Source organism: Venturia canescens, chromosome 11 (genome assembly GCF_019457755.1).
Source record: "Venturia canescens isolate UGA chromosome 11, ASM1945775v1, whole genome shotgun sequence".
In the NCBI taxonomy this organism is placed as follows: Eukaryota; Metazoa; Arthropoda; class Insecta; order Hymenoptera; family Ichneumonidae; genus Venturia; species Venturia canescens.
The window spans coordinates 3642866-3663944 of NC_057431.1; the positions used below are offsets into that span (position 1 = coordinate 3642866).

A 21079-nucleotide genomic window follows, 5' to 3' on the forward strand; every position below is an offset into this window, starting at 1 on the left:
TCTGTTCAAAATGATTGCGCAATGTTTCAATACTACATCTACACGTTCAATAATATTGTGCAATATATTACTGTGCAATATTAGGCCTGCTACACACGATCAATAATATTGCGCAATATAGGTGATTGCACAATATTATTGAACGTGTAGATGTAGTAGTATATTGAAACATTGCGCAATCGGCGCAATCATTGAACAGAAGTTTGAGCTATCTTAAATTTATGGCGCACTACACACCATACAAACTTATTGTGCAATATTACTGTGTAATATTATTGACCGTGTGTAGCAGGCCTAAGGGCCGGTGGCCGGTCGGTACGGGACGGGAGTCTAGAGGCCAGAAGGGAGCGCCTCTATCCGAGGCCCCTCCGAAAGGAAAAAAGAAGAAGAAGAATTGTCTGCTCAGTCATCGTCTGGATCGTCTGGATTCTTTTGATTGATTGCATTTTTATTTTTAAAGCAATAAAGAACAAGGTTAATCGTGTTTTAGTTAATTTGGTGAGCCTCATCACGAAACTTTCTCAAATTCCTTTTTTATAATTCATACAAATGTTTCCTGGAGATATAATGTGTTGAGAACCCAAGTGAAAGAATGAAATATATGAGAAGACGTCAATTTGTAGGTTAAGAATCTCTTACGAGAATAAAAATATATTTTGAAAGATAGTAGGTTACTGTTGAACTACAATTCTAACAGCAGCTGTTTAGTAGTTATTTTTTAGGAACAGAATAAGGAGTAAAATAGTATTTGACAACTGAATCAAATATCAAATGTTGTTCTATTCAATTTTTAGATACAAACAAGAATGGCACTCTTCCCCTGTACCCATTGGATGGTAAAATTACGCAATATTCAAGCGAAACATCTGAGCAGTCTGACAAAAATTGGAGAAGCAGTAATATTTCCAAATGAGGAAACGATAGTCTGTTGGCATCCAGATAAAAATTTCCCTTACAAGTATTCGCAGCCATTGCCACGAGAGGAACATACTGCATTTTCGACACTTAAAATCAGTGCCCCCAAGGCTCGAGCAACCTTTGCCAGGAAGAAAGACAACAAAACAATTGCAGAAGAATGTGCTAAGCTAACCCACACTACAATGCATCCTTGGTTCCCAAGAAGCAGAGACAAGAAAGCAAAAAAATCTCAGGCCGACAGACCTTTTCTATAATTCTGTCAATTTTTTTGAAATTATTTTCATCATTTATTGACAATGGACAATGTATTCTATTTGTTTTTCTATGGGTATTTATCTAAATACACGTAATGATAAATAAAGCTCATTGATTCTTCAATTGTGCTCAAACATTAATATATTCAATACATTATACAGATTTGTCTTTTTCCATCTTACAATATTTCTTATAAATTTATAGTAAAAAAAAGTCAACAGTCAAAAAAATGGATGGACTGAAATGCGATCCATTGAGACGCGAGTGAAAGATTCTTGGCTTAATTATACAACTGATGCTCTTGCGGATCAGAGAATGACGTTACGAGGAAAGAGCTGTCGTTCTCCCTCATGCATAAGGATGTTCATGGCCTTGTAAAGAAGAAATTTGCCGAGAGATTTTTTTTTCTCATGGTTCATGGCGGTCGCAGTATAGCCGTAATAAGTACCGTAAACGCGATTCGTCAAATGATTAGTACCCAAGGCTTCGATCATAAGTGCTTCACGAGAGCAAGCTTCTTCGGCCATTGTATGATTAAACATATTTAAACACACGACACCTTGGCCACTCTGCCAAATTTCAAGAATACGAGAGATTTTACGGCAAATTTTACTGTATCTAGATTCTTTTTCACTGGACCAAATTTTGAAAGCATCATATAGATGAGCCGCCGGTCTCGCAGCTTTCCCCTTGCCTACATAAAATACAGCTTTGAGAAAACGATGCCATCGTTCCTCTATCGTTAAATCATAACCACAACGTGGCAAATCTTGTGTCAATCTCGGATCCAACAAGAGATAGCAGAAGGAGCTTTTCGATGTCCCACCGCGATATTTGCGTTCCGGGTTGGCAATTGCATATTCTTTAAAAGCTATTTCTTCCAAATTTCTGTAATAATCCTCACGATTTATCCAATCAACAACTAATAAATATTTCGGTATTGTACACGCAAATTTCTCTACTTTGAAATCGGATAATTTTTGGTTATATTGCATTTTGTTGTTTCCATCTTCAACTGGCTTGCATTCCAGCCTCCATAAACGTTTGAGGTACACATCGAAAGTAGTCCGCGTGATAGGCCCAGGTACTTCACCAAAGGCTTTCAATCGATCGCGCAATTCGCGTTCGTCCGTAATTCCTATTGTACTTTTTACAATTCTATTTGACGTTTTTGATTCTCTAGAATCATCTTTTGTATCGATTGATAATTCGCCTGTTGAATAAAAAATTTTCATGAAAAAAATCAAATCAATAAACTAATGAATGGAACTGTGCGAAATAAAAGTTAATAAATTCATTATCTTTTTGAACTAAGATACGCTATATTTACCCAAGCGATCGATCCACGAATTTTCCCCCTTTGCTCGATTCATTTCTTCTTGTAAGCTGCAACATACAAATCACTACTCGAAATCGAAACAACATTTCACTTTTCTGTTGATGTTTCAAAGACTTGCTATCTATCACGCTTTTTTTGAGAAATTGATGTACAATATTCAAAAATGTTTATCGCCCGCTGCTCAATAACTTTGTTTTGCTTAATTCGCTGAACGCATTCATGTGGGCTAATGTTTGATTATGAAGGTTTCTCAAAAGTTATATCTACAAAAATGTTTTATTTTATCTCTAATGAGAAAGCTTATTTTATCTTACTGAATTGGAAATGATTTTTATATAATGCAACCACGTTTTCCTCGCTTTTTGAGCCTGCTAGCGGTACGCAAAGTAAGTGTTTTACCGACTGTTGAAGTGGATTACCGGTGGAGAGTGCGAAAAACACCACTTTTAACTCCTAGGGGTTAAAAAACACCTACTTTCCGTACCGCCGGCACGCTCGAAAAAGCTCGGAAACGTGGTTTGATTATATAAAGTATCGTGTGCACCTCTGAGGCAAGGACTTTTAACATCTCCTTGATACACAATGTACTATTATTGATTTAATATATGTATATATAACCTTGGGGGAATAACACGGAGATGTCGTTCGATAAATGCAACCCCCTTTTCCTTATCTTCGTAAGTGTATTCTTCATCCACGCTAATAAAAGATTTACTATGAGACCTGTAGAAGAATCGATTATAAATAATTTAGATAGAACTGAAAATTATTTAATTACATATCGAAATGATGATATAACCCAATAAAGGGGTACAATATGTATTTACCACAAACTTATTTCTCTCGGCTCGGCCTCGTGTGGTATCCAACACAAACTCGATTCGTTGTTGCTGTTATCCGAATGAGACATTTTAGTCATGTAAAAATTTTCATAGTTTTCAAGGAAAGAAATTGAAGCTGGCAGAGTCGGACTTCTATCCTTATGAGCTTTATCAATTTCTAGTAAAATTTTCGCCTGTTTGGCAACTTGATTTTTATTCATAGTTGGATTAAATTTTTGCTCGAGGGAATAAACCTTTAATAGATTTGATGATTCAGGATTTTCTAAAACGTCATAATTTTTTTCCTTGTTTTTATACAACATAATCGATTCTGTTTCATGGTAAGTTGTTGTATCTAGTTTTTGGTGATCATACTGTTTATTCTCGTTTTCTTTATTATCTGGAATGGATGAACTTTGCATTTTAACTTCAGAGCTAATTTCAGGATATTCATCATCCATTCGATCCACCAGCTTGATAGAAAGATTTTTGGCCTTATTTTTGTTGACGGCTCTACATTCCTGTAAGAAATCTGTATCCGGTGAACGTAAATTCATTGCCGTGTCAGAAAATCTGTCAGATATTTGAAGCTTTGCCTTTTGTTCCCCTTGCATACTTGATGGACATTTTCTATCTAATATCCGGAATGATTCTTGAAGACAGAGATGCGTAAGTGCTCTGCTTCTCGTAGAACCAGTATTACTTTTCATTGTGTATTCCGCGGATCTAACTTTCATTTTGGGCTGAATATTCATTGTCTGAATGGAGTAATTTCTCATTAAATTCAATGGCGCATTGGTCATTGAATTTTTTGTGTTCGACGTTTTATCGTTGATTGTAAATAATTTTAAATTTGGTGATTTGCTAATTATCGAAATGTCACCATCTTTTTTGTGACGCGATGTTTTTTTCGTACTTACGGTATTATTACCGCTTTCCAAAATTCTTTTTCTAATATACGTGTTTCCGTCATACGTGGACCCCGTTTTGATCGCAAGTCCATTCGAGAATCCATGAATGATATTACTAATGAGAAGCTTCTCTTCATCAAAGTTTTTATCACTGTTTAGATTTACAGGGAATTGCGGAATAGATTTTCCTCTGTAGCAGCGACGAATGGTCACATTATTGTGAAGCCTATTAAACGTTTCAAATGATCTGGAAACTGATTGTTCATCGTCACTGGAAATGAAGCATTGATTTTTTTTGTTTGATTCACTGCTCTTTGTTTCCAATTCTACAAAGCTCTTGGGGAAATTATCAGAGAGCATATACTCTGCGATGACATTCCTCTCATTTAGGAGAATTTTATCTACACATGAGAAAAAATTTAATTATCCACTGATAATGATAATAATAAAAAAATTGTATATGATAAATAATTTCTTTGGAATAATAGTAATGATACACAATCTAAAGATTAGCAGTTTTTACGCCACATATTAAAGAGGCAAGTCAAGAAGGGCAGCGTATCTATACTCGAGATTAGGCAATTTCCTTTGACTTGCAAAGTTGAAGTGGTCGCCATTTGTAGAGAATTTACTATAAATACTTGATGGAGGAAAAATGCAGAAGCTACCTAGCGTCAATTTGTAGTTGGGTCTCTCATCCATGTCAATCTTGTTGATGTCATTACTGGTGCAGTAATTTCCAAGTATGGCAATGATGTGGTAATAAGCACCATCAAAGGCATAATGAAACGGGCTGCGACCTTCGTCATCCAAACATAATGGATCACCCCCATGTGCTAACAACAACTTTAGCACCCCAGCTCTTCCCCAAGCTGCGGCAACATGGACGGGTGTCATCCCATCAACAGATCTAACGTTTGGATTACCTTCATGATGAAGGAAAAGTTTGGTAACGCATTCTGCGAACTTTTCCGATTTGTTGCCAATTGCAAGATGAAACGCCGAAACTCCATGATTTGGGATTAAAACGTTTGGGTCGGCACATTTAATAGAGAGGAGTGTTTCCACTTGTCTAGAAAAAAAGTTTATTCTTATAGTATTTACTATTTAATACTTTATAACAGCAATTGTGAAGGAAGAGAGATTCTACAGAATATATTCGTTTTTCATGCATATAAATCTATATTATATATAACACATTATCAGCAATGCGATCTTGCGTGTTAAAAAAATTTTATACTAACATCTTTTTGATAAAAACTAGAATAGTTTTTCATGTATAATTACAGATTTTCATCTCAACAGATACAGACACCAAATTTTAGAAAACGTTCGAAATATTAATTTTGAAGTACCCCCTAGCGGATTGTACGACCAGGCATCGGTCAAAAAAAGTACAAAAACGACTTAAATTGGTCGAAAACAACCGAAAAACGACCAACTTCGGTCGGTTTTGTACTTTTTTTTTACCGATGCCTGGTCGTACAATCCGCTAGGGCCAATTGTAAAATTCTCGAAAATTTAATTTTTTCAATAATTTTTTATTCAAAGACAAAAGCGTTCGTGCTTGGACAGGAACGACTCGGATTTACAGAAGTGTTAAGTGAAAAACCGATTAGAATTTCGTAATCGTGGTGGGCTGACGCTTTTTTTCTAGTTGTTTCCAATTTAATGATCGATAAATGCGTATATGAAAAAATCACTTGATGATACTGAGCTGGAAGTGTTCAGTAAAAATAATAAGTTATCTAGGTCGTGTGTTCCGATATTGACTGCGAGTACTGCGAGTACGTGCCTTGCTATAGATAGAGTTTATACAGAACATATAATATTCGTTGTTTGCATATAAATTAACCAAGCTCACCGTAAACTATTATCTTCGAGTCCATCGCAAAGTGCAGATGCTAAAAACAATTTACTCCGAGATTTGGGGGTTGATAACATTTTTCCTTTTTCTTTCATCTACTTTATGTCAATGAAAAGTACACACGGTTAAAGAAATAAGGTGAAACAAAAGGGAGCGATAATGAAAATCCTCGATATGCCCCCCTTTTTGACAACTGTAAAATAATAAAGAGGGAAAAATAATGTTAGAGCTCGTCGTTGTCAACGAATTCAGGCTGTGTCCTAACAACGGCATTAACACTAACGGGCCCAAACCGTTCCGAGAGAGAAGTACATCTGTGCTAACGTCTCTTTTTCTATTTGATTTGTGCGCACGCGCATTTTTTGTCAGTACGTCGCACGTGTTCGATTTGAAGTGAACGCGGTGACGCTGGTTGCGTTCACGTCATCTTCGATTTGGTGCGATTAGAAAATGGCGGAACCAACAAGTGATTTGTTCTTTTTCAATTAAGGCGGGTTATTGTTCCAACTTCTAGGTAAGCCTATCTGACAGTTAAAGGTCTACAAGTCAATGCTTTTATCCGCCAGATAAGCTACAGACGATTCTCTCTGTGGATGCGTTCAACCATGAGAACACAATTCTAAACGCACCCATCGAAACGCCTGTAGCGTTTACAGCTAAGTCGAAAGCAAAATATATAGCGCTATTAACGCTGTCAGCGCCCAAATAGAATGTACCCTATACACGTCAAATTTCTAAATGTGTTAGTAGCTTTTGCATAATCTTGAGCCTGTACAAAGTTTTTTCTCAGCAATTACGCTACTGCTGATCGTGTTGAATTCGGGCTCATTCGAAAGGGATTTTGAAAATTAGTCTCCAAAACAATTTTCGCTTTACAAAACATTTCCTGAGCTCTGCAATTGTAGAAAATGACATGCCAGTTTTACCCCCACCACCATGAATCATTTTATTCAAAGAAAAGTATAGTCTCGGCGGCGAGAGCCTCAGGCCAGCAGACGACAGGGCTGTCAATGTACTTGTCCCGAGACTCTATCGAGTCTCTTGATGAATTTATTGATCAACTTATGGCCGTTTTCTCCGACGCGGTTCAAACTCAATTCAATTTTTTTCATATAGCTTCGAGATAGAATAAACCGGAACCGAGTTTAAGGTAATTCTATCGCTTCAGTCTAGTCATACCACTGCTAATAGTTAAGGACTTATAGTAATTAATATTATTTTGACATATGGAAAAAAAATTATTTCTTATAAGTAAAATTTTCCATGTGTAATCCTTTAAATGAATGTTCCTATTGAATTATAAAAATTAAAAAAAAGTTAATCCAACGATTCACGTAGTATCTCCAAGTTTACGTTTGGTAACCAGAAGTGACCAGAAGTTAGGTTTTTGTCGTTTTTGTATGCTGTTTTGAAATTCCTTCACGAAAACCACCAAGTATATCTGACTACGTTTACACGGCCCTCTTATTCCGGTTTAGTTATATCATTATAGATATACAAAATGCATATCTGTCGATTTATATAAATATACCCGTCTGTATATACAAAACCGGAATAAGAGGGCCGTGTAAAACGTAGTCATAGTTCATGGTGGGAAGTCAGTTCGTGAATAAGCTTTACGTTCAAAGTCACTAGGCAGCGGCGCATCTTTCTATGTACTATTTTTGTAACCACTCGTGTCGAAAATGGCGTCGGTGTTGTGAATTCGCTCGCAGCGCAGTTGAGAAGTGAGAAAAATATTTTTGTTTATTAACAATTAATCATGGAAAACTTAAATTGATTTCTTCATTTTCAATCAGCAAACTCTCTGGAGAGCGATTCAACAACGCAGTATAGATTGTTATTCCATATGTGTCTGCAGGTGAAACACAAATCCTTGTCATAGGTCTGAATTATTCCCCGTGTCCGGAAAAAAAGAAATATGTGTCGTTCCGTATCGTAAAACATTTGACGGTGGCTAAATAATTTGGAATATTCGAAAAAATTGACACAAGATTAAATTCAAATAGCAATCATGTTTTTACTTCCACTCCACTCCACAGTTACTTCCACTCACTTGCTTGGTATATTTTTATTATTAATAGTGGGTAGGTGTTTTTTTTCGATTTTGTTCATATTTCCTTCATTGACTATTTTTGAGCAATGAATTTATTTAGTTTGAACAATTATTATTTCTCGAATTTTATGTTTATTTAAATGTATATGTAAAACGAAAAAATGCTGCCTTAAACAGAGACACGATTTTAAAACAAGTTAAATACAATCTTATTGAAGTAACTTGGAAAACCATAGAATGGCTTATAGAACCCAAAATTACTGGAACAACTTATTGAATAACTTGCTGGTGCCGAAGTCTCGTTATTTTTGTCTTCACAGTATAAAAATAATATAAAGTGCTCTTGGACACATTATAATCGGTATATCAACTAGAAATATAATCTCTTATCAGCACAGAGTATTGTATATAGCTGCAACCTAGGCTTATCAGGGTGATGCAGTTGCTGTGCTATTTAATCATATGTGAGATAATTTTCCATATTGTTGTTACAGCCTATTAAACAATCATTAGAACTAATTTTTTATTAATTTTCTATTAATGGGCCCTTTGAGTATTACACCATTACGACCAATTTTGATTATAGATGAAAAAATTTTTTTGCGATATTCTAAGCAATATTTCTTTTTTATTCAATTTATTTTAGATGAGTTTAGAACAGAAAAATATAACTGATATATGTAGGATGATAAATCCAGTTTGACTGATCTTCATTAAACTTCTGAATTACTTAACAATCTTCCCTATGCTCAACCGCATTAATGAATTCTTCTGAAAATGAAATATTTTTTATTGGATTTTGTGGAGTCATTCTACCGACTGATGGTTGACCTTAAATTTTTTGGCTAAAAGCGCATACATGAATCCATATGCAAAAAAAAGAAATTTGCATAGCTCTTAAAGGTTCTAACAGTCTCATATTTATAATTCAAATAGGAAATGATAAAAAATTTTAGGCTACACTGGAATATAGTAATCTGTTTTACTTTGATCAGGATAACTTTGGCAATATAAATTTTCTATTGGAAGACTGATAAAATAGTTTACGTTACATATTTGAAATGTTTATCAAATGTGAAACCATGTGGAAATAAAAATGTAGCTACCTCAAGGATTTTAGCATCACTGTAAAAATTAAAAATAAGACGCTTTATATTATTCTACAAGTGCTTTTGCATTTTTTTCTGATTTGAATATATGTCAACCTGCTAAATAAAAAAGAAGCCTTATCAATGATGAAATCTTATGATTCAGGGGTTATCACCTGCTCAAGGATACATGTTGCAAAACCACACAGGGGAATAAAGAAGGAGAATAAAAAGAGATTTGAGCCGAGCAAGGTAAAGAAAAATTAATGAGAAACAAAATTGAAGATCAAACAATGTACAATGAACTACAGCGGGAACATGCCAGACTGGCATCAATATAATGCGTCGCAAAGATCAAGAACATCATCTTCGTCATTGATATCGGGAGGGATAAAAAATGGTAACAAACACATATATGTACCTGGAGCAAGTTCACCGGCACTGGACGGTATTGCTTTGACAAACGAGATACACCGTATGAACGGTAAAAATTCGAATGATGGAAGTATCTATCATAGTGGAAGGAATTATGGTATTGCGTCAGGAGCTATACAATTAGGAGGAACTCATTATAGTTCAACATCGGTGCAAGATCCGATAATGGATACGCTGTCGCCTATTGGAATATCAGTTGCCCCGGCTAGTGTTACTGATGATGTTTCTGTAGCGCATCATAATGCGCAAATAGCGTTTGTTTCAGGAACAAGCGGTAACATACCAGGAAGCGTTGTGAACCCAGGTTCAGTCATGCATAATTCAATAATGGGATCACAATGTTCACCAATGGGATCTTCTTCCCCAGTACGCGGAGCAGTAATTGGTGGAAGTCAGACTTACTCGGCTTGCAAGGCTCCATGTTGCAACAGTGACTCAAATTTGTATCAGCATTGGGAAAAGTATCCGCATTACGGGAATAATGCGAGCACGTATCGGGAAACTATTCGCCAGGCTAATAGTTATTCCAGTTCTATTGATGGGAGAAGATACTTACCAGATGTGCGAAAAGATTGTCATGAAACTAAAGAAATAATCGAGGCTGGCTCTTATTCGGGAGACCATCGTGGTACAAGACACTATCAAGATTACAGTAAATACGGCAGAAAAGATAGTTTAATGACTAGAGCGTATCCTGTTGGAAGTGGAAATACACTTTTACATCAAAATTATCCAATGCAAAGCTATCAGTTCCCTAGTGATTACCAAAAGTGTCCTTATTCTGTTAAAGATTATGCTAGACGGAGCTCAACCAATCATCCTCCCGTAGCGAATGCCAAAAACTCCGGGATGATGAAGTATAACGAACAGAATGTTATGGTTACACAAACATATCAACATCCAAAGCAATTACAGTATCAAAGTGCTCCTGGTTCCGCATCGAGTACTGCAAGACCAAATGTTAACAATGTTTCGCCAGGCTTGCAAACCTCGTTTTATAATTCAAATCATCATCCGCGGAATTATCTACAGGATTATGGTTCTCAGGATCAATCAGTTGTCGCTAATCGTATGGCTCAATCAGCTACTAGCGCTCACGTTCATGGCTCTTTTCAAAAGTATCACGTGTATCACCAAAAAATCGCGATGCAAAGATTTTCCTTGGAGAATCATTTGCGTGCATTCTCACGTATTCCAGGCTATCAGACGCATCCAAAATATCAAGAGTGCGTCATGAGATACCGAGAATTGTTGAGATTACAACAAACGGTAGATTACCAGAATATAATCCAAGAATCGCCGAAAGTTCCGAGCCCTTCGACTGCACAGACAAGTCCAGGAGTAGCCCCAATCAGCCTGCAGTTTGATCAGAATGGAATGCTGATTAACTCGAATTATATGTCTTCTTCCGGAGTGTACAACAGTGGAGCGGCAGGGTCTGTTTCAACCAATGATATTAATAACAGCGTGGCTAATAAAAATCGTAGTTTGCCTTTTGCTAATGAGTCTTACGAGAATTCCCATGACTCTAGTGATCGGAAAAATGAAAGGGCTTCGGATGATAACGAAAAATTGATGAACCACAATTCGAACATAGATCCTCTGCGAGGAGAGAATGCTGAATCTTACTTTGTGGTAAACGAAAAGAAATCTGAGGAAGATCATGAGCTAACGGCTCATGAAACTAGTAAGTTGAATATTAACAAAAATTGTCAGAGGATGGTTTTCATGAATGAGAGGGATAAGAGTAAATCCCCAGGATCTCCGATTGAGGAGTATAAGAGTACGAATGATTTCGCTGACAAACCAGAGCTCGATGTGCGACAATTTTTAGCGAATTGGGATGAGTCCGAGGATGAGGAAACTGCAACAAGTGTTCTAGAAGTTACTCGTAAATCAAAAACTCCAGAGAATTTTGAGAAGAACAGTTCAATCAACTCTGAAGTTACTGCGGAGAAAGAAGCCTCAACGCAAGTGAATGTTGAGAAGAAACAAGAGAACGTCAGCGAGATTGAATGCGTAGAATCGGTGGAGAGCATGGATGACATTCCAACAATTCATATAGTCGAAAACGTGGAGAGTAATGGAGTAGAAATGGAAAAAATTCATACAGTGTTTGGGGATTTAGCCTCTACGGTACTGAAGCCCGTATCGATTTGCGAAAGTGCCGCCGAGATTCAGCCCATTGAGGCAAGAGACTTGACTGAAACGGACACTGCAATAGTTTTATTTGAACAGACGCATAAGATTTGCTCTAAAGTTCTGGAGTTTAAGATGGGAGAGACAGTGAGAAAAAAAGAGCAGCAGCTAGAGCAACAATTACAAGGAAAAATCGACAATGTAGAGCTCGCTAAAGGTGCTATAGTATCGTGTGCCGATGTTCCCCGATCAGTTGTCGACGATTCTATAAGCATTGAGGATAAAGGTAGACCAGATATGATACAAAAAAATTCTTGTATCGATGCTTTGGCTGACATCGCAAAGGAAACGAGCACGACGATGATAACCACGACGAAATCTATAGCCTCTATTTCCAGCCCTTCGAATTCATTATCAAGTAGCTGCGAAACCTCATCGAGCAATCCCAAACGTGATGGTGACGTAACAGTTCCGAACCTACATAAACAAAACAGTTTTACAAGTGATGAATCGCATAATCCTGATGACATAAGTTTACCTGATCTTCAAACGTCCGAATGTACACCGATATCGACGACCCTTAATACCCCGATACACTCTGATAGTGAAGAATTATCAGAGCACGTTACTGATCTCACGACATCAACCAACCCAATTGAGATCATTCAAAATAGCCCGATCATAAGTTTTACGCATTCACCCATAAAAATAGAGCCTTATGAGCAATTAGAGCGGGCACGAATTAGCGATAATTCACAAACTATCACCAACGAGCCTGCTTCATTGGATTTTGATTTTGATGAGGAAGTCGCCAGCAACGAGAATCGAAAATATAATGAGAATTGTGATTCGAGTCCAGAGAGCGTTGTCGAAGAGTTGGAAAATCAGGCGAAAGATGTTATGTACAAAAAAAAACGTTCTGTACAGACAATGAGAGATTCTAGTAATGAAAAAAAAAATGATTATTATCACGATCCTCTAGTCGGTATGGCACCGTTGACGAGTCCTCAAACCGAGAAAACTTCGTCATTATTACGAGATGCAAATGTGACTGACCAGAATCCAAACAATAATGTTGGTGCTGAGAATAGCGCGGAAATGTTAGAGCATGATAATGTCGCGGTTGATGAGTTCAATCGTTCCGGCGACCTCGAAACATTGTGTGATATGTCTCTCGATGGCACATGCCTGATTCCGTTGATACCCGACGATGTTGTTTGTGATGAACCTCGGATACCGGTTTCACCCATGGAGGGAAATTGTCTAACGAAAATACTAAATAATACGTTGCCAATAACTGATCTTGACGTGCTTGATAATTCCGGGAGCGCGATCATAGACAAAACTAACGGTGAAGATGATGTTTGGGGCCAAGTGAGCCAGATAGGTGAACATTTTCAGACGTCGAGTGTGGAACCCGTGGCTGAAAAAATGATAAATGTCAAATCCTCGACAAACATGATACAAACCAATAAGTCGTATGAAAAAAACCGGAGTCAAATCGAAAATGATGACTGCTGCTATGCATCAGACAACAATAATGGATTCCCTCAAAACACTGAAGGGAAGAAATCTCTAGAGAAAGATGAGAATTCTATGACTACTCTAGACAAAGTTTTAATTCTAGGCCAGAACGAACGTAAGAAAACCAGCAAACTACATCATGTTGATTCCAACGTGGAGATCCAAGTGGCTAATTTTAATGTTCGAATCCACAACGAAGTTGAAAAAATTATGGATGACGAGACCAAAAATCAAGAATCGTCAGGAAAGGCAATTGAGATAAAAATTAATTTGTCAAGGGGTGATGTAACCCGAATAATCAACAAAAATCTAGAGGACCAATTACAGGAGGGAGAAATTGAAAACAAAAAGAAAAGAAACCACTTAGCTGCCTCTGTCGGGAAAATTTGTGGTCGGAGGCGTCGCCGTAGGTCACTACCCGAACCAACGGACAATTTTGAATCGAAGCGAGCCCGGAAAATAACCGATGAAGAGCTCAGCAAAAAACTAAACAAACATAAAAGAAATCGTCGATTTCGAAAGTCAATGGATGACAAATTATTGCTTATGAATGAGGAATACTCGTGTCGAGAAAACTCGACATCATCCAGTAGTGAAACAAATTTTCGACGGAAAACCGCCATAATGAATAAAAAGGCACGGGTTTGTACTCTGCCCGTGATTTTACCAGATGCGCGATCCTTAAACATTCAGAAAGATGATCTAATGGAGAAATTGAAAAATAATACTTATACCCGAACAGAAAAACAGAAAGATACCTGTTGCTTGCCCAGCCCTTCGTACAATTCGTCAGTACTTGATGTCGACAACTTCGACGTGGCGCCAAATCACTATTCCAATATTGATGAGAGGTCCTCATTTGTGAAAGAGTCTCGTTTTACACGAGAAAAACAACGCTATGAGGATGCGGATAGAAAAAAGAAATTGAGTAATCGCTTCGAGGAACTGACGACGACCGAAGCCTTTGAGAAAAACCTCAACACAGTTCCGATATACACGACTAAAGATGGTAGAATAACATACAGTCCTAATCGGAATTATACTTATCAAGCTTTGATAATGGAAGCTCAACAGCGTGGAAAACGCTCCTCTTCTGGTTTAAAAAAATTATTCCATTATTCGAAATTGAGAAATCCTTATCGGGATATAGGATCTCGACAAAGTTTTGCCAAGCTCTATCCGATATTGGAAAACAAAAAAAGTGTAGATCATAGAAAGAGCAGAACAAAAAGAACAATCGGTAAATTTCATGATGACATGTTGGGAAATACAGATATTAAGCTGAGGAAACATGAAAATTGTCGCACGAAAGAAATATCGAAGGAAGATCAATTCGATATCACTGAAATCTCAGAAAAAACCATCATAGAACAGCAAACATCAGAAGTAAATGTCAGAGACTTGAGATCAGTACCGGAAGACTGGGAGCATTCAAAGACTACAGAAATATTACATTACGTATCGATGAAAAATCCTGAATTAGTCGAAAATTCTATAGGTCCAAAAAATGCTTGCGTCAACGATTTCGAAGCTGGGGTTGTTGCTAGAATATTCGATGATCAAGAACTAGAAATTTCAACGCGTGATATTGACAGACGCACTGATCGTTCAGCGGTATTGATCGAACGAGAAAGCTGCGATTCGAGTTTACGATTTTTTCCGGAAAATTTTGAGCTCCCGAAAACCAAAGCAACCGCAATAATGGCTAGTCCATCAACGAAAGTTATAGAAAAGAAGCCACAAATGTGGAGCATTGATTTTCAAGCGGCACTATCCGATAGCGGCCTGGAATCTTCAACAACTTTTGCGGATGCTTTTAAGGATTCGAGAAAAATACAAAAGTGGACAAAATCGTTTTGTGATCGAGCCAGTAAACCAATGTTCATTGTATCTCAAGGAAGAAAAATAGACTCTGGGTCTACATACTTGTCAAACGAGAATAACAAATCTTTCAATCAAATTCCAAAAGAATTGTCGGCGAATATTAGAGAGCAGTTTCTTGAAACGATTTTAATGCCAGTGAATTATGATACCACTGAAATTGTCGACAGTCTCGATCTTGCGTTTCCATTTAGCAATCAAGAGGATTACGGGCAAATCACGAGAAAAAAGAGACGAAGAAAGACGAAAAAAGAGCTTAACGAGGCTCGAGCAAAGACTGTCAATGAATCCTCGGACTTGTTCCGAAGATGTGTTTCCAACGACAGTGGAGAGTTTACTGGTTTGTTATTTCAGATTCCAAAATCGAGGGATAACTGGTTTAATGTTAGAGATGCTATATCGAATGAAACTATTTTAGAGGAGAGTGAAGTTCCAACGGGATTAGATAATTCAAGCATATTAGAAACAGAAAATTTTACTCCACCCAGCAACGATACCTGCAGCATCTTATCTAGTTCTAAAATTTTAGAGGAATCTAGTGAATTAACAATGGTAACGACAGTGCTTCAGTTAGAAGACACATCGACACGGTTTGCGAGTGAGTCGATGGATTTCAACGATCTACATCCTTTGACCAACGATGATAATCTCATGTATGAGAAAAGTAACTCGTATTTAGATGAAAATGCGGTTGATCCAAGCATTGATTGTTCAAGGAAAAGCGACGATTCTGGAAAAGCACCAATCCTCAGTTTCTCCGGACAAATACAGAGCGACGGCAGTCTTGGAGACTCATATTCGAAAAGTCCTCCGAGTCTTGCTCATGAAAGCCACTGGTCAGGAATTTCGGAGGTCTCAATAAAAAAACTGAGTAACAAAGTACATCCCAAGATACCTAAAATGATTATAAAAAATATAAAATCACGTCCTGGAACTCCTACCAGCGCGGAAGATGGTGAGAAGATATTATCGACGAACGCAAAAATTTCTTCGAGATCTTATAATCAAGGGATCAAAATTGATGAGAGTGGATCCAAAATTCCAAAAATAAAGATCCGACTGGAAGATTCTGATTTGCCGAGAATGATTTCGCGGGATACAAAATATTTGAGAGACGGAGAGAAAAAGATAAAAAACAAAAAAAACAGTAAATTATCTGTTTCTGCAATTGTCAAGAAACAGCTCCCGCTCGTGGGTAAATTATCCAGGCAATCCTCCGAGGTGGAGTCCCAAGATTCTAAGGAAAATACAGACAACAGCTCTTACAAGTTTACTCTGATGCAAAAATCGTCAAAACATCATCATCATCGTAGTAGGAGTAAGGATAAATTGTTTTCGAAGAGTCACCAGAGCAGAAGCATAGAAAAATTACCGAAAAGAATGAGACAAGAGAAAATACCAAAATTAACCATCAAGAAGCACTCCTCAATAAGTATGATTGAGACATCTGTAGCTCAGGCTTCTGAAGAAACAATGATGCAAAAATGTGAATTAATGATTCCTAAAAAAGATGTAGTAAAAAAAGAAGAAATGAACGAGAACAATAAAAAATTTGACGACTGTTATAATAAGAACGACGATTCTCAGCAAAGCATCGCAGAAAAAGTACCTAAAGTTATTATAAAGCGTGCCTCCCCAAGCGCCGAATTCAAATGCGAATTGAGCAAAAATGACCGAGACGCCATTATCAAGGACTCAAAATGGCAACCAGAAGTTAAACTGCAACGCTTCTGGGTGCTTGATTGTATGGCAAAAGAACCCGGAAATGGTCAAGTAGCCTTGAAAGTACTCGAGTCAACTTTGGACCAAGTCGGCAAGAACATTTGGAACGATTTGGTTCGCAAATCGAATTGCATCGATTCGGGCTCTCAAAAATCGAATGAGAAAAAAGTTCATGAAACGAAAGTGAGACGAAAATCTGATTGTGACTTGAGTAAATCTCAAATGGTGATATCTAAAAATCGTCGAAAGAGCTTTGACTTGGAAAACATTGACCTAACGACGAGAACACATAACTTTACAGCCAAAAATTCTAGAAAGGAGATACCGGCAAATGGTGGGTCGAAAAAATTGCAGGCAAGCAACTTCGGGGATAACAGTCATGTGATAAAGATCGATTCGTCGGACGAAAGCCAAACAACGATTGAAATATTGCCTGCATCGCCGGGCAACATTCAAAGTGAATTGGAGCAGAAAAATCAATTTTTCATGGCCAATGGAAGTATGGGCAAATTGTATTCAGAGGATGCTATACCGACACAATTTGAATTGGAGTTGGAAATTGTTGATAACAGCAGTGTGGATTCTCTAGATGTTCCAATTCCAAGCTGTTCACTCAAGGGCAACGATTACGAGGAAGGAGAAAGCAAATACTTCGACAAAATAATCAAATCCAGTGAGAATAATCCGGAAAAGAAAAGTCTGTACAAAACTGGAGCGAGTTCACTTGTCGCGAGCATGAAAAACATATGTTGCTCGGATTCCTTAGTAAAGGAAGTTTTAGCAGCAAAGGAAACATTGAAGCGTTACTTGGAAAAAAAAATATCCAAAGATTTCAGTTCAAAAACATCTAGACCGAGACCCAAAACAGCAGCAGAGAAAAAACAGGGCTCAGGTTATGAATATTTTCTATCTGACAATCATTCAATCGACAAAAAAGATATTGCAGAAATTCCAGTAGAAAATAAGATCAAAGTTTCGAAAGGAGAAAAGTTGGTCAGCCTTCGAGAAACTGATAGGATAACCACTCTTTCCGAGATTGGAAAAGAATCAACCAAGAGTATTGATTGGAAACGACCAAGATCTACCAGTCACATTGAAGTCTGTAAACCTTCAAAAATGAATAATGATAATTTTATGGAAAATGTCCATGTCAAAAGTATTGCAGCAGTACAACCGAATACTTCGACTTTCGCAGAAAAAGCAATAGCGAAGAATAAAAAAAAAGCATCAACTGCGGGGCTTCATAGAGAAATAGGAAAAACCATGAAATCCTACAAAATACCAAAGATATCACAAATCAGGGAAAATCTAGCCAATAGCATCACGTGCTGTTTTAACGAAGAAACAAGAAAATCCCCTAGTCCCATTAAAATGCCCATCTTAGAGCCTCAAATGGATCTCAATTTTGAACTTTCTGGTCGTGATTCAGATCGTGATTATTCTCGTTCTCCACCCGTGATCACAAAACACGAAAGATCACCTGATAATATATCCGCATCTAAACAAATGGAAGATTTGAATGTCGACTCTAAGAAAATTGATAATGTCGAGAAGGAAAGGGACACCAGTGAGACGTCTGTAACCTTTGCTGACATTGTTTCACAGTTGGCTTATCATGAGAAGGTAATACGGGTTTAATCTAATGAATTTTTTTCTTTAATGATTCGAACGAATTCGAACTAGATAATGAGGTTTGATCTTGAAAATAAAAATACAAATCGATTCCCAAGAAAACTGATAAGCAATGTGAATGAAAATAATTTAATCTATACTTGTTTTGAATTTATGTTAACATATCAATCGAAGAAAAAATAATTTCCTAAAAAACAGATAATTGTACAGCAAGTATTTGTCAATAAACAGAAAATACTTGTATTTTTGCAGGCGACGATTAGACATAGACGTTATTGTAAACTATGCGAGCGTTGGTTTCCCACGGCAGCGAGGCATCGCAGACATCTCACTGGATATCAACACCGACACACTGAGCTTACACAGCGGAGAACCGTTCACGCACTCTTCATGTTATTTACGGGTAAGCCTTGTCCTCGTCTGCTGCCTGCAAGTATCGTTAGAACTGATTGCGCCCCAGGCGAGCCAACACCTCTTCAAATCGCTGTTCAGGTAAATAATACTAACAATTTCATCCATGCGTTATAATACGCTATAAAGATTATGTATTCATTTCGTCAACAACTGCGAAAACTACAAGATCAGAAGAAAATCCTAAGGCTTATAAAATTTTCTAAAGTTGCGGCTGTGATTCAAGACAAGGACATTGATGTTATAATGTCGTTGTCGATAAAGCGAGTCGTTACTACAGTCAGTGCAGCTAAAAGAGCAAATTATTTGTTTTGGTGATCCTTTATTGGGCAGGGTCCCAGGTGTGTCCTGGGCAACCGTGGCTCATGTCAACTGTACCGGGCATCCAGCTCTCGTAGTAATTCTCCACCCGTGGCAGGTCTACTTTGTCTCACGTATGGATCGTGTCAACTATATCAACTGTACTCAGAGCCAGCTCTAATTCATGCGAGCCCGATATTCCCCCGCCGCTCGCTTATCCCCACTCTTTGCCGTCTCTATAAGAAACGAACTGGGCAAGTCCCCATGTGTCAACCGTTCCGGCGGGGGATTCGCAAGCAGATAGTGCTGCCGTACAGACGTGCCTCGAGATTCAAATTTATTCCGCTACTATCAATCGTGAGCTCTACCGAAGAGCAGTGAAATATAGTTTCTCCAAAGTGCTAAGTGATAATCTAATAACTAATCCAAATCTAACATGTCTCGTAATTTTTTTCTAACGCATCTAATAGCGACATTAAAAGTAAAGATAGATATATTAACCGCTCCAGCGGCAGAATTATTAGGAAGGAAGAGGAGGTGATCCCCAGCATCTTCCCGACTTCTCCGTCACCGGCTCGGGTTTTCCTCAATCAGACTAAAGAATTAACTTGCACCATTGTTCAGTGGGTGAGCTCGTTCCTGTCGCCTAATCATCTATATCCATTTATTTTTCTAGTCCGATTGTTTCACATAATTTGCTAGAGTCCTTCGAATTCATTCTTTCGATAGTAGTAAGAGAGCTCTTGGTTATCTAGCGGCTCTGCTGATTATAGGAGCTCATCAATTCGCTATTTTCATGTAATTAACTATCAAGTGTTACTCAGCACTATATAACTATTGGTTCTAGCAATAAGAATATCTCTCCTCATTCCTCGATAGTCCGTTATTTTGAAAATTGTTTTGATCAAATCTATTATTCTTTGATCTAGAAAAACATCCCTCGTTCCGCTTCGAGACTTGTTTGGAGTTTTTCCTCTGGAGGCTTGAACCGGGGGTACCTAGGCCTCTTAAGGTTGATGGGTGACGGCTACGTGATTTTTGCAGCAACTATATTTTTCGAAAATTTCAAAAGACGAAACTTGCTTGGAAACCATAATTTTATTATTTTAGAAATATAATTGGTAAAGAGTCAACATTTTTATACAATTTTATTATTAAAAAAACGTTTGAAGAGTTCATTTTGACTAGCGTGGTGCAGCAGCTGCCGCTGCTGTTGATGTCACGCTGTCACTTTTGTTTACAAATTTTATAGGTTGTGAAGTGAGTTTACTGTCCAAAGTAGTATTGCAGTGGAGAAAAATGAAAAAATGAACGATCAAAAAGTTTACCGGGATAAAAATCGTCGTTTTGTAAAAATTTACGAAAAAACGTGGCGAAGCTAACGAACGACAAAATATGACCAAAAGGTCGAACTGACGTCACATGCGAACGTATATTGAATGCAGCCATGTCAAACGTTACTGATCCATTTGTCGTGTAATCCGAATGGTTTCTTATGAGATATTTTTTCATATTTCAGCCGATTTTCAATGGTAAAGTTTAAAAACTAAAATACTCATGTATTCTTGAATATCCACGAAATACAACGATCGATTTTTTTTTGCGAAATCTTGGATATAACTAACGAAAAAATTCAACAACTTTTGATGTGTGTACGGCTTTCATATGCCGGAGTGATAAGTGTCAGAGAAAAGTCGATATTCAATAATTAATTTGCTGCTAAACTGCACGGTAACTAGTGTCGAAATTTTGCAAATCTATCCAGTGCGTATTCATTTTT

General features: G+C 37.5%; 3 protein-coding genes across 5 annotated transcripts in view; 2 read left to right on the forward strand and 1 right to left on the reverse strand.

Moving 5' to 3' along the window:
• The first annotated feature begins 343 nt into the window (after positions 1-343).
• On the forward strand, positions 344-1296 carry mRpL42 (mitochondrial ribosomal protein L42). Its single transcript, XM_043431618.1, has 2 exons — positions 344-619; positions 795-1296. The coding sequence occupies exons 1-2, from the start codon at positions 593-595 to the stop codon at positions 1170-1172; spliced, it is 405 nt and encodes a 134-aa protein (XP_043287553.1). The 5' UTR covers positions 344-592; the 3' UTR covers positions 1173-1296.
• Positions 1297-6391, reverse strand: LOC122417808 (uncharacterized). 2 transcript variants are annotated; one of them, XM_043431609.1, is made up of 6 exons: positions 6109-6391; positions 4913-5316; positions 3340-4645; positions 3131-3235; positions 2504-2559; positions 1297-2386 (listed from the first exon to the last, which is right to left on the reverse strand). In XM_043431609.1, exons 1-6 carry the CDS (start codon positions 6204-6206, stop codon positions 1482-1484), a joined length of 2874 nt encoding a protein of 957 aa, XP_043287544.1. In that variant the 5' UTR covers positions 6207-6391; the 3' UTR covers positions 1297-1481. The 2 variants fall into 2 exon arrangements, with proteins under 2 accessions (XP_043287544.1, XP_043287545.1); XM_043431610.1 differs by lacking the exon at positions 6109-6391 and adding an exon at positions 5489-5619.
• Positions 6392-7791: 1400 nt separating this feature from the next.
• Positions 7792-21079, forward strand: part of LOC122417823 (uncharacterized) — a 56210-nt gene continuing 42922 nt past the window's right edge. Inside the window, exons 1-4 of one of the 2 annotated variants that reach the window (XM_043431633.1) lie at positions 7799-7838; positions 7911-7972; positions 9422-18579; positions 18841-19080. In XM_043431633.1, the coding sequence (XP_043287568.1) occupies positions 9556-18579; positions 18841-19080 (9264 nt within the window). In that variant the 5' untranslated portion in view covers positions 7799-7838; positions 7911-7972; positions 9422-9555. Of the gene's footprint in view, positions 7839-7910; positions 7973-9421; positions 18580-18840; positions 19081-21079 lie in introns of both variants that reach the window. The other variant, XM_043431634.1, reaches the window with a different exon arrangement.